A 14,569-nucleotide genomic window follows, 5' to 3' on the forward strand; every position below is an offset into this window, starting at 1 on the left:
TCTCAAAATCTACCTTGATATCCATAGTAAATAACGTACAAAAGAATGAAATGACAATCAAGGAGAGATGTTAAGCAAAGCCTGTGCTAAGACAGAGAAATAATGTTACAGAAAGATTTTGACCACAATATTTTTGTGTACAAAGTATAAATCTCCAACTACCTCAGAACACCAGAGTCCAGTACATCTTCCATTTGCCACACTAGATTATTAATGACTTGGCCTTGCTCTACTAATATCTAGCTTCATTGAACAAAGCAATCAAATGACCATCAAATAGTAAGCTGTGCTATGGTGGTTTCAAATGTCAGGGCTGTACTCTCATTTGATACCTACATATTGTTGTTACCAAATCTCATGATTTTAGTTATCCCACTTAAAGGACAGGCAAAGACCACTTTAAAAATGTTCTGCTTTCTACATATATGGTTTGATGTTTCTGATTGTATACATAACGCATTTTTATAAATAGATAAATCTTTAGTAATGCTTATTTTTTAAAACTCAAATTCATCAGTTAGTACAATACTTACCCTAAAATCATTCTTAAATTTCTTTAAATCATCAATCTGTTTCCTATGTTCAGAAACAATTGGTGATATACCTGTAAAATTAAGAACTGTTAGACACAAGTTTATTTTTAAACTTTAACATCACATTCTTTTTAGTATGAGATGATAGAAATTAGAATAAGATATAAGATCAGAAAATAATTTCAAATATTAAATTTGGATTTTGGAATTTGTCAAGCAATACATTTATCTATCACAATAGTAAGAAGGAATGTTGAACAAAAATATTCTGTACAGGCATAAAATTAGACATACTTCTTCCTATTTCTACAGTTAAGCCTAATGACTCTTTAAACTCTAACCTTTGTTTTCAGCTTTTGAGAAGCTAGGTGATGTTTCATTGGGCTTAATATTTTCTTTATTCCCTGCAGGAGAGTTCTGCCTCTGATCTTGAAGCCTGGAATCTTTAGCTAGAAAACAATTTAAAAAAAAAAATTCAGAGAAGTTAGAAAAGCAAAACAAGAAAACACTGAACAATAATTCTGATTTCCTATGTTTTTGGAAAATAATGCTTTCATTTAAACAGAGGCTTTTTTCCTTTGCAGATGTCATATGAAACACCAATAATTTTATTTACGTAAGTATTTGACACCCAGGAATGTTAACCTTTGTAACACAGACATTATATTAAATTAGTAGTATTAAACAACATCAAAATTTACATAAACTTTTAAATGTGCACTACAAATACTTGTCTATGAATAAAAATAACCTGGAATTTTTTCATATAATGTTACCCTCTAACATTCAATTTCACAGCTGAGATTATGGATCCAGAAGCCCTTTGTTACATACCCTCACTAGAAGGGGTAACAGCTCTGTTCGATGCAGGACTAGCAGGCGTAGGAGATGCAGCTGGAATAGGCATGGCAACAGCTTCAGATGGAATAATACCAGCTTGGGGAGAAGCAAGAACTGACCCACTGGGGGTATTTCCAATACTGTTCTGTCTGGGAGACCTGGGTCTATGAGTTTTAGGGGATAATCTTGGAACTAGAAGAAAGGGAAAATGTATTTATTACATTCTCAGTTCAAATGTTACTTCCTAAAAGAGGCTTCAGGCTTCTCTGAAGATCTAGGTAAAACAGTCCTCTCTAGCCCTTACCCTTTATCCCATTACTGTTTTCTTTTCCAAAATGTTAGGAGTTTGCTGGCAATCAAAACCACAAGTATATGAAGAACAGCAGCAATTACTAACACATAAGTATGATTTTCTCTCCTAACTAAATGTATCAAGTGATTCTCCTGCCTCAGCCTCTGGAGTAGCTGGGATTAAAGGCACTTGCCACCACAACCAGCTAATTTTTTTGTATTTTTAGTAGTGACGAGGTTTCACCATGCTGGCCAGGCTGGTCTCAAACTCCTGACCTCAGGTGATCTGCCTACCTTGGCCTCCCAAAGTGCTGGGATTACAGGCATGAGCCACCATGCCCAGCCCTACACATTCTTTGTAGCAACATCAAGGTCCACTGTGCAGTAATTAAGGAAACTTGAGACCCAAGTTAGTCAAAAGGGGAAGATAATAAAAGCAGGGTTTGTATCCCATATGACTTTCAAGTATGTATCTATAACAGGTTTCATATACCATTATAAACCTATCTGCAGAGCTCAGATTCAAAGGTTTAGAGAAAATGGTTCAATTATTTCATTTCAGTGTTTTGTTTTTTTTTAAGTCACAAGGGTCATGGAAGAAAACTATTTTTCGCCATTTTTCCAATTAGTAAAAAGAGCAAATCTATAATGCTATTCTGAGTGTATCTCCAAAACTATGCTTATACTCTCTCACTTCTAATCATGTTATTCTCAAAATTTATTTCCAGACCATCTAAGTAATGTCAAAAGATTAACAGAATAGCTGAAGCAGATTTTTTTTTTTGAAATGGAGTCTCGCTCTGTAGCCCAGGCTGGAGTGCAGTGGTGTGATCACCGCTCACCGTAACCTACACCTCCCAGGTCCTGGTTCAAGCAATTCTCCTGCCTCAGCCTCCCGAGCAGCTGGGATTACAAGAATGTGCCACAATGCCCAGCTAATTTTTGTATTTTTAGTAGAGACGGCGTTTCACCATGTTGGCCAGGCTGCTGTTGAACTCCTGACCTCGTGATCTGCCCGCCTCAGCCTCCCAAAGTGCTGGGATTACAGGCGTGAGCCACTGCGCCTGACCGGCTGAAGAAGATTTTTAAAATTTTTGTTTTCTTGGTAGTCTTAAGATAATTGAAGACCAAGGAAGAAAATAAAAAGTACAAAGGAATTTAGGGTACAATTACATGAATGTGCATCACATGAAGCTGAGCAGAAATGTATAGCAACTAAAAACAGATTTAACACAGCTGAGTTTTGTTTTTGTTTCCTTAAGCTTGAAGATCTTGTTTCTTTTTTCTTTTTTTTGAGACAGAGTTTCGCTCTTGTCACCCAGACTGCAGTGCAATGGTGCGATCTTGGCTCACTGCAATCTTCACCTCCCGGGTTCAAACGATTCTCCTGCCTCAGCCTCTCGAATAGCCACCACACTCGGCTAATTTTGTATTTTTAGTAGAGATGGGGTTTCACCATGTTGGTCAGGCCAGTCTTGAACTCCCAACCTCAAGTGATCCACCCACCTCGGCCTCCCAAAGTGCTGGGATTACAGGCATGAGCCACAGCAACTGGTCGATCTTGTTTCTTTTAAAGGTTCTATGGACTGACTAAAACAGACAAAGTTTTTTTTTTTGTTTGTTTTTTGTTTTTTTTAAGTATTCTTTGTAAGCTCTTGCTCACCACAGTTATGGGAACAAAGCACTAAGGACTGATTGGCAAAGTAGCAAAAGCAGTCAGCCTTATTGTAAAATCGTGTCGTCTAATTTTTAAACTTTTTTTTTTTTTTTTGAGACAGAGTCTTGCTCTGTTGCCCAGGCTGGAGTGCAATGGCGTGATCTCAGCTAACTGCAAGCTCCGCTTCCTGAGTTCACGCCACTCTCCTGCCTCAGCCTCCCAAGTAGCTGGGACTACAGGCACCCACCACCACGCCCGGCTAATTTTTTTTGTACTTTTAGTAGGGACGGGGTTTCACCATGTTAGCCAGGATGGTCTCGATCTCCTGACCTCGTCATCTGCCCACCTCAGCCTCCCAAAGTGCTGGGATTACAGGCATGGGCCACCACACCCAGCCTAATTTTTATACTTTTATAGCTGCTGTCAGCATATTCCTTATGCTAATCACAGATAAAACTTGGACCCTTTATTTGTATTTGATATTCCTTATTATGGAAATATAGTTGGGAATTAGTGCCATATACAGATGCTATAGAAACACACCACAATGTAAGCCAAAAATAAATGTTTATAGAATGTACTGATAAACAAAGCTGCTAAAAAGATAAGGAAATACGGTCCCTCCAAATAGTGTTACATACTGTGTTTGCCTCATATTAGAGAGGTACTTTACAAAACTTTATAGTTTTACAATATATCTGTATTTATGAACCTTATAGGAATCTCATCACAATCCCATAATGTAGACTAGGCAAGAATTATTAAGTTGAGAAATCTCAACTTCAGAATGAGTGTCTGACTTGCTTTAACACATGATGAATAAGTGGTAGAGCCCAGAATAAAAATATGGGTTTCCCAATTCCTGGTGATTCTACTATTTTTAACATATACATACTTACACTTCCTCAAACAGAGTTGTAGCTCAGCCCTCTTTACATCTAGTGTAATGACAAAATGAGTACCGTCATTATGCCCAAGTGTTACCTACCCCCACTGACCACTGATGACCACGTTCCCCCCGAGGGACTGGTCCTTGCTACTGGAGGAGTAGCTGCTTCACTGGGTGGGTTGTGGGATACAAATTCTAGGCCACTGGATATGGAACCCCTCCCAGCAGAAACTCTGTGATTTCGAGGATGTCGCTGGGCCTTTGGGGACATCCTTGGAGGCCCTAAGGAAGAAACAGTGAACATCACATAAATGCCATGATGTTCATCAGTACTACTTTTCTGCTAAATACACCCATCCACACATACACGCACACACACTCACTCACTCTACAGTTTTTCCTTGGTTAAAAATAGAAAAAAAAAAACACCATACATTTTTTTTGGCCATACTAATTCTTTCAGAATTATTTCATGGAATGCCACAAAGTTTTATAAATAAATTTTATTATTTCCCTTTATTTTTAAAGAAAGGGAGGGATGAAGTTGGTGGTAAGAAATCAACAGTAAGATGTCAACTCTTAAAAGAACTGTAGCAATCTGTTTCAACTATGTCTTATTTGTAAAGAAATATGTTACTAGAAATTATGACTACATGATAAAATATTTTAAACTTTCCATATATTTTACCTTTCCCTGCCCCGAATTTTCTACATTACTTCTAAAATTAGAAAAAAAAATTTAAACAGAAGACTATTAATCCCTATACACCCCGATACCACTAAAATATATGTACATACCCTTCTTGAATTTCTCTAAAATTTTAGTTTATTTATCTCTTCTATCATGATCATCAATTTTAAAACTCAGCTTAAAACAGTAAGCAGTAACCTGTAAGCAGTTTCTTAGGCTTAGCAGGCTGTGAGCTGAAAATTCTATTAAAGGGATGACTTGTATTAGTCTATTAATAGATGACCAAAATAACTGACATTTGGGGGAGAAATCAGCACTATATGAATTGTCAAAATTCTACATTATTGATTCTGCCATGCCACTAGTGACTACTCTTTCTAAATCAGTCTACTGTGCATTAGACCAATCTATTAGGTAAGAAGAGTGGACAGAATGGCCCTCATCAGAGAAGCCTACTGGTGTTAACACCAAGCGAAAACTTTCCTAATGTCAAAGCCAAATCTCCTCACTCTCTCACCCTGCTGCCAAACTCTTTAGAACTTCAAATTAATGTATGTTGCCAATAGAATTATTATTTTATTTTTATAAGACAGAGTCTGTCTCTGTCGCCCAGGCTGGAGTGCAGTGGTACGATCTCAACTCACTGCAACCTCTGCCTCCCAGGTTCAAGTGATTCTCCTGCCTCAGCCTCCCAAGTAGCTGGGTATTTTTAGTAGAGACGAGATTTCACCATGTTGGCTAGGCTGGTCTCAAACTCCTGACCTCAAGTGATCCGCCTGCCTCAGCCTCCCAAAGTGCTGAGATTACAGGCGTTAGCCACCATGCCTGGCTTCCAACAGGAATTTAAACATGAACATGATCTTTAGAAGAATGCTAATGTTATACACTATAATTTTCAAATGGAAATATTCAACATCTCTGAATGACGCAGAAAGTATATTTCTGTGTGAAGTTAGTCCGTGAGCAGTCCTTAAATCTTAATGTAATAAAGATGTTCACAGTCATTAATGATCGTTTTATTTAATACATTCTCATTAAATAAACATCACTTATTCAAATGATGGACTGCAAGAAAAATATCAACAGATCTTTGCATTTAGTGACCACTATTAAGGCCCTTTTGAGCAAAGAAGTCACCTTGAAAATCAGTGGAACTTGCTCTTCAAGGTTAGATGCTTCAGTCAAAGTCATATGACCTGCCTGCTTAGATGGTAACAATTTATTTAAAAGTAGCCAATATAGTTTTCTCCAGGGAAGCAGGAGAAACACATTTTGTGCAGAAAATTTTATTAGTCCCAACATAAGCAATATTAACTAATTTTAATGAACAAATCAGATTAAAATTTTAACACAAATATTCAGAACTAGTATCAAAAGGACATTATGATTCAGAAAACAGGTTTTGAATATATGGGTGGCATTTAAATTAGAATGTTACCTTTCTACAACATATCCCTGTATTTTATATATGGCAATGACGGATTTAGTGCCAAATACTGAATAAGAATTACAAGATTTTATTCTTATTTTTGATGAGGAAAAAAATAGCTAAATATTCAAATTCATATGTCGTTTTTATCAATAATTTTATCTCAGATCAAGGACTTCTCCCAGATTAAAGCAGCTTTTCACTATGTAAGATTGCAAAGCTAACTTTAAAAAAATTACTGAGTTAAATTTAGAATTCTTCTGGCATTCTAAAAATCAGACTACTTTAATCTAAGGGCAGACACGCAAAGTCAGCTACATGGGCTGTCGCTCTCAAAAAGGACCCGGAAAACACCATCCCTGCGTATGGCCAATAGGAAGGTTCACTAGGACCTTGGCCAAAGAGCTGTAAAATGAACCTAAGTTCAAGACTGGCTGAAGAAAGTTCATTTGTTTAACTACTGTATACAGTGCAAATAAGGAGGGGGAAGGCTGTGGGGCAGACCCTTCTGGGTCTGTAAAGAATCATAATTATCAGGCAGAGATAAACCCCCTTTTTAACAACAATTCAAGAGAGTTTACAGCTTCACACAACATTTATCAAATTTCTCTCTAATGAACAAAAGGTTAATAGAAATAGTTTTAATAAACTAAAGTTAAAACACAGAAATTATAGGTTATTAAATAATGAAGAGGAAACTATTTTGTAATTATAAACTCACATAGGAGTTAAACAAAGACAAACAAAAACATGAACAAATTGTGGTATTGTACCTTCTGAAGACATGCGTTTAGGCATAGTAGAGACAGGAGCTGGAGAACCATGAGCAGAGGGGTGAGACGGGGGTCTGGATGGCCGCGAGGGGGGCCTGGAGGGCGGCCGTGTAGGGGTGGCTGCCCGAGGTGGAAGAGAGTTGGGACCTGACTGGTAGCGAGAAGGTGGGCGAGAGGAAGGAGATGGGCAAGGCGATGGCCAGGGAACACCTGACAGAACAAATGATATGAAGGAAAGTATAAAAACTAAAGAAAAAAATGAGGGAAAAAAGTAAACAGAAAAAAAGTAAAATGACAAAAATGATTTCTTGTACATTTTAACCCTTTGAGGACAGTCATTTGATTTGTGATAAGTTTTAGCATAACTTAACTGACATAAATTCACATTTTACTTTAACCTCCTTAAGATTAAGTCTGTTTAAATGAATACACGTTCCCAAAGGGTTAATTAGGATCTATACACACTACTGAAGAAGACAGTTAAGACTTTGCCTATTAATCCTGCTTCTATAACTGTTTCTCAGTAACTGGTTGTTTAAAGGAATATAACATACACTAGATAATTTCACATAATAAATCACAATAATTCCTACTCAGGAATAAGATTATTTACTGTATTAGTTTTAACTCTGAGGCATAACGAAAATAAGCAGTAGCTATTACATCCAATTAGAAATGCTGGTTTCTTACAATTATCTATGATTTTCATCAGGCTTACGCTTGAACCTAAAACTCAGTTTGAAATCTTATTAAGCAAGTCCCATTTAAGTAGAAATAAAACATTACTCTTCTAGAGTCACAGGAGTATCAAATGATAATATTCATTGCTCTTTCAAAAAAAAAAAAGTCTTGACCTCATTAAACTAGAAAAAGGGAGACCTTCTAAATAATTTATACAGTTAAACACTTATCTAAGCGACTGCTTAATAAATACTGCAACTACAAAGCAGTCATCACCAAATAAATTTATACTGATGGATATGCCTAGGTAAAGATACAGCTAGTATTTAACATTACATATCACTTACCTTAATCTTATCAAACAGTCCAGGTCTCCTCTCCATAGGGTTCCACACACTTAAGTATCATACATTTCTCAGCCCCCTTCAGGTTTTTTAACTTTAAAATTCTGTTTATAAACAACTAAAATCTTTCCTCAGTGAGCAAAGAAATTTCACCCCCAATATTAAGTTCTGAAAATACTCAAGAGTGTCCATTTGGAGAGGAATTCTGGAGAAAAGACTCAATGAAAACAAATGAAATTGGAAACTTAGTGTTCTCTATTTTCATCTTTCTAACTTTCCAAATTTAAATAGCTAAAATTGAATGTCCACTCTTTTCCCACAAAGTTAGTAACATACTATTGCTATTACTATTTCCATACCATCCATAGAACTGTTGTTCAGTATCCCTGATTTATGGAAAAGATCCACAACCTACAAGATATATTCAACCTAGATTTAGAGGTAGAGTAAAAAATATCTTTCTACTAAAGATTCAAGTTTCTTTTACTTAAGTTGCTAAACTGTAACATCCACCCTTAGACTAAGGGTTGTTTTTGTTGTTTTTTAAGCAAATTTCTCTAGTCACTTTCTTCACATGACTCCTGATCATGTCTTGTATTATAAGTTACCTCAGATCCTTTCTTGAAGTAAGCATAATATAGAAACGAATAATGAAAATTGATCTATATTAACCACAGTGTTGCACACAGGTTAGAATTTTCCATATAAATTATGTCTAAATAATTTTATTATCCAGTGTTTTTAAAATTGAGAACCTACCCAAAGTTTCCAATTTCTTTATATGTGGAGTGTTTTTGGCCAAGTGATTGTCTTGGGTTAAATGTAGCACTTTATCTTAGTACATCATAAATATTTCATCATGCTAAATAATATATATGCCAATGACGTATACAATGTTTTACTAATTTGATATCCACAAAAGTCAATTTTAAGTAATGCTCAAGTGAAAGCTACTCCCCAAATCATTAAAGTGCACATTCATATCAGTTATGTAAACTATTTTAAGTATTTTAAGTATTTAGAAAACTATTTTATCAATGATATTGACAAGTCTGGTCAAAATACTTGCCTCCATTAACTACTCTTTGGTCTGAACCAGAATTCGGGTTGAAATCTGAAGTGTGAGAAGTGGATCTTGATGGCATGGAGCCTGATCCAGGCTGGCCCATACGCGGTGAATTCTGTCTCCCACTTCCCCAGGATATGACTTCTCTATTTCTTTGTCCAGGAGGAATATATTTATTTTCCCTGAAAATGAGAGATCCTCTAAATCATTTTATTCTAAAAGGTACCAAGCCAATGAAACATATCTAAAAGTCATCTAGACAGAAGGGAATGCTTGTTACAAAAAGGTTCTACACTAAACCAAACTGCCTCACTCCCAGATGCCCCTGTTCTTCCATCTTACCCTGAGTTCTAACCTCTGGACTGTCCCTTCCCTTAGATTCTGCTCGTAAGCACAAAGTTTAACAGATGTGTGCTCATTCTCATCTCACTTAACCTCTCTATGACTGATTCTATCAATCTTGGTCTATCTTCACAACATTTTTTGTCCTTCATTTTCTCAATTTTATTTTCTCTGAGATCTCTTCTCTCACTGGCTGTTCTTTGGTTTTTCATGGCTCCAATATTGGCAATGCTGATGAAACCTCAAACTGAACCGCCAGTCTCACAGTGTCAACATCTATCAGTGGACATGTCAATTCAAATCACCAGACTCTAAGCTGACTGCCTTTAAGAGAGGATGCATCTCTTATTTTACTAGATAGGTAGCAGGTATTTCTCAACACGTTTATGAATAAATGAAAGACCCACAAGCCCCACATATGCAATTAGCTGCACAAATGGAGTCACTGTTTTTCCCCTCAGACTTGCTCCATGTTTCCTATCTCTCTTACCAGTACATCCATTAAGTCACTTAGTTATCAAATAAACCTCAGGATCATCCCTGAACTAGGTGGTTACCAAATTCTCACAGTTGAACTATTTCAATGCACTAACTGTTCTCTGTGTCTCAGCCAGTCCTCAATGCCCCAGGGTTTATTCACCCCATCTCCTTCCAACAGGGTGCTCTTTAGCATGACATGCCAAGTCCTTTAATGACCTCGGTTCCTACCATCAACTGCCACTGCTGCACCCGACACAGCTCCTGTGTTCCAGACACATGCAACAACCAGCCCTTTCCTGAGCTGGCCAAATTTTCTCATAGCTATGCTTGTACATGGCTTTTCATCAGGTGATAAACTCTTCTCCCAACTCTTCTCTGAGTGTCAAAAACCCTATTATCTTATCACAAAATGTCACCTCCTCAGTGAGGTTTTCTCTGACTCTACAGGTTATGCTAGCTCCTCCTCATTCTGTATGTTCCTAGTACTCTCAAAATGCCTTTAACCAAGCAAATCATATTGTACTGCTGTAATTCTTACACATGTCCCCCACCAGATCACTATTTTAACGAGCTCTTCAAGATCTTGGATTGCTCACCATGATATACCAACACTTGGCTCCACAGAGCTTACTCTCAAAAGCATATTTTCCAAGATCACCATAACCTTTTCTCTAACAGATCTTAAACCAATTCTACTTGCATTCTCTACCTAAGCCATATTAAAGGAAGAGGAAATATAATAACAATACACCGTCTCACACAGACCTTGAGTTGTGTATCCAAAATACTGCATCATGATTTCCTTTAAATACCTAGTGTTTATGCTGTGCCCCTCACGTTCACTGGAATTTCTCTGAACTGCTGTGTATTTTTCTTCCTCACTCCTATCATCATTTTCCAGGGCCACTCGAGCTTTGTACTGGGCACTTGACTCAATTTCTTCTGCTAACTGGTTTGCCCTTGCTTCCCGTTTTAAAAATTCTTCTGAGTTATCTCTTTCTAAGGGCACCCTGAAACATGAGGAAAAGAAAAGCAAAATGAGTCTTTTAAAGCCACAGTTTATATATCTGTCATAATCAACTACTAAGAAAGTTTAGAGTTTAGAATACTGGTAAGAACAAAAACTAAAACTAAAAGTTATAGTGATCTGTGTATTTATAAATCAAAATTCTAACTTTTTTTTCTGTTACCTTTTCTCCAGAGGAACATATTTCAAAAATTGGTTAAACTGTTCACCACAATCTCTGCCCTTGCAAATTTAGATTTTTTTTTTAACAACTTAAAAGACAAAACCGGCCAGGCACGGTGGCTCACACCTATAATCCCAGCACTTTGGGAGGCCGAGGCAGGTGGATCACGAGGTCAAGAGATCGAGACCATCCTGGCCAACATGGTGAAACCCCGTCTCTACTAAAAATACAGAAATTAGATGGGCATGGTGGCACACGCCTATAGCCCCAGCTACTTGGGAGGCTGAGGCAGGAGAATCGCTTGAACCCGGGATGCAAAGGTTGCAGTGAGCCGAGATTGCGCCACTGCACTCCAGCCTGGCGACAGAGCGAGATTCCGTCTCAAAAGAAAAAAAGACAAAACCAAAATTTGTTTAGAGCATAAAAATAGGGTATAGGCAAACTACATTTATTCCCTTTTTTAAATGAAAATTTACCACACTTGGTAATAAGAGAAAAATTATTTCACGTAATTGTTTAACTTAACTAACAGAAACATTTATTCATCATAAATTAAGCTGACGAAAATCAAAGACAAATGCACTAAAATAAAAACAACTTTTCAAACTTACGTATACGAAGATAAACTGCTATCATACGTAGACACTACACCATAATTTTCTTCATTATATCGAAACATATCATTGGGATCCCATCCATTAGACTAGAAGAAAATGAAGCTTGTTTTTCAAAATGTCAAAGTATTTGTTCCCTTTCATTCAGTTATAACCATCATTCAGTTATAACCATCACTCAGTTATAACCAACATCTATATTAACAATATCTAACAAACCATTTGAGCAAAATTAGCGAATTAGAAAATAGGAAAAAATTTCCTTAAAAATGTTTTAGAAAAATACTTATCAGTCCCTCCAGTTGATAAATAACTATACAACACAATTATTGGAGCAGTTATTTTTAAAGTTTAGAACATTTTAATTACTTCATAAAATAGCCTTCAGATCAGGGTTCTCTCTTTTCTCTAACCTATAAAAGCCACCTTTCAGTAGAGACATCTACATTTACCTGTAACCTTCTTGAGATCACACTGGTCCTCAGGTCTGTGGAGGACAGGAGGTACACATTTTACTTCTTTTAAACAAGGGATTCCACATGGAACAAGGGGTGCTTTTCAACAGCCAAAAATATTTCCAATGTTTGGGAGAAAGAAAGGAGAAGCCAACGCTTTCTCTCATATTCAACGATTCCAAGGTGGGACTATGGTACTAGGTCCCTGGCAACCTCCCCTTCCTCCTGGGAATGCTCAAATGGGAAGGCAGCATGAAACGGTGAACAGGCAATCACTGGACAAAGTCACAAGAACTGGGCTTTAGAACTGGTTTTACCATTAGCAGTTGTGACACATCAGAAGTGGCAACTCTGGATCTCAATACCCTAACCTATAACCTCAGCATAGGTAACTCCACAATTCTACAAGGAAACTATAGGAAATTACCATTCGCAAAAGGGAGGCTGCCTTCTTTTTTTGGTGGGGGGGAGCCAGGCGCAAGCAAGTTTATTAAGAAAGTAAATAGAAGAATCCTACTCCACAGGCAGAGTAGCTGAGGCTGCATTCTTTAACGTAAAAGAATCAACCAATTGGGCCACAGGCTGGAAGACTATTTACCAGTGAATATTACTGTCTGGATAATTACTTCTCTAATGTTTCAACTCCTTTTTTAAAGCCTTACTGGTGAAAAGTATAAAGTCCAGTAAAGGTTGTAATCCATCCCAGAAGAACGAACACATCAACCAAGCAATGCTGATGGCAACCTCAATGCTAAGGCTTGCCTCGAAGTTCACCTATTAACCTTGGGTCCTCCTGTGCTACTCCAGGTAAGACTATAATGTAGGTCTACCACCAGTGCAATTCCTTTTGCCAAACACATGGGCAGGAAATCACACTTACTTATGGAGGCTTTAAAATTACTTAAGTAATGTATGCCCTACATAAAAAAAAAAAAGCACACAATACAGAAAGACATCCAGTAAAAAGTAAACGTCTTCCAATCCCACTGTGCATAAATAACTACTATTAAGAGTTTTGGCCGGGCGCGGTGGCTCATGCCTGGTATCCCAGCACTTTGGGAGGCCGAGGCAGGAGGATCACGAAATCAGGAGATTGAGACCATCCTGGCTAACATGGTGAAACCCTGTCTCTACCAAAAATACAAAAAATTAGCCAGGCATGGTGGTGGGCGCCTGTAGTCCCAGCTACTTGGGAGGCTGAGGCAGGAGAATGGTATGAACCCAGGAGGCGGAGCTTGCAGTGAGCTGAGATCGCACCACTGCACTCAAGTCTGGGCGACAGAGCGAGACTCCATCTCAAAAGAAGAAAAAAAGAGTTTCAGCCAGGCGCAGTGGCTCATGCCTGTAATCCCAGCACTTTGGGAGACCAAGGTGGGCAGATCACCTTCGATTAGGAGTTCGGGACCAGCCTGGCCAACATGTTGAAACCCCGTCTCTACTAAAAATAAAAAAAATTAGCCAGATGTGGTGGCGGGCGCTTGTAGTCCCAGCTACTCAGGAGGCTGAAGCAGGAGAATTGCTTGAACCCGGGAGGCGGAGGTTGCAGTGAGCCGAGATCATGCCATTGCACTCCAGCCTGGGCAACAGAGCAAGACTCCATCTCAAAAAGAGTTTCTTGGGTGTAATTTCAGACATCTTCTAGGCAATAAGAATATGAACAGCTCTTTTTTAAAAAAAATAAAACATTCATGGCCCGGTGCGGTGGCTCACGCCAGTAATCACAGCACTTTGGGAGGCTGAGGCAGGTGGATCACGAGTTCAGGAGTTCAAGACCAGCCTGACAAACATGGTGAAACCCCTTCTCTACTAAAAACACAAAAATTAGCCGGGCATGGTGGCAGCTACTCAGGAGGCTGAGGCAGGAGAATCACTTGAACCCAGGAGGCGGAGGTTGCAGTGTGACAGAGCAAGACTCTGTCTCAAAAAAAAAAAAAAAAAATCAAATAGGATCCCAGTGTTCTGCAATGTGCTTTTTCTCTTAATAAATCTTAGATATCTTTCCATATTGGAACACCATTCTTTTTGGTAGATATGTAGTATTTCAACTGAATGGTGACATCATAAATCTAACTCATGCTACATTGATAGACACTTAGAATGTTTCCAATTTTTCACTATTAGAAATAATGCTATGGCCAGGCATCGTGGTTCACGCCTATAATCTCAGCACTTTGGGAGGCCGAGGCGGGCAGATCACCTGAGGTCAGGAGTTCAGGACCAGCCTGGCCAACATATAGTGAAACCCCATCTCTACTAAAAATACAAAAATTAGCTAGGTGTGGTGGTGCACGCCT

General features: G+C 38.1%; 1 protein-coding gene across 50 annotated transcripts in view; it reads right to left on the minus strand.

The window, feature by feature from the left end:
- The window catches only part of ATXN2 (ataxin 2), a 146,303-nt gene that overhangs the window by 57,315 nt on the left and 74,419 nt on the right, over positions 1–14,569 (minus strand). For 22 of the 50 annotated variants that reach the window (XM_054528275.2, XM_054528271.2, XM_054528274.2 and 19 more), the window contains exons 7-14: positions 11,818–11,909; positions 10,829–11,026; positions 9,198–9,376; positions 7,104–7,313; positions 4,310–4,492; positions 1,368–1,565; positions 875–982; positions 534–604 (exon numbers count right to left, since the gene is read on the minus strand). In XM_054528275.2, the coding sequence (XP_054384250.1) occupies positions 534–604; positions 875–982; positions 1,368–1,565; positions 4,310–4,492; positions 7,104–7,313; positions 9,198–9,376; positions 10,829–11,026; positions 11,818–11,909 (1,239 nt within the window). The remainder of the gene's footprint in view (positions 1–533; positions 605–874; positions 983–1,367; positions 1,566–4,309; positions 4,493–7,103; positions 7,314–9,197; positions 9,377–10,828; positions 11,027–11,817; positions 11,910–14,569) is intronic. The other 28 variants (XM_063711933.1, XM_063711920.1, XM_063711926.1 and 25 more) reach the window with 5 other exon arrangements.

Source organism: Pongo abelii, chromosome 10 (assembly GCF_028885655.2).
Source record: "Pongo abelii isolate AG06213 chromosome 10, NHGRI_mPonAbe1-v2.0_pri, whole genome shotgun sequence".
NCBI lineage: Eukaryota > Metazoa > Chordata > Mammalia > Primates > Hominidae > Pongo > Pongo abelii.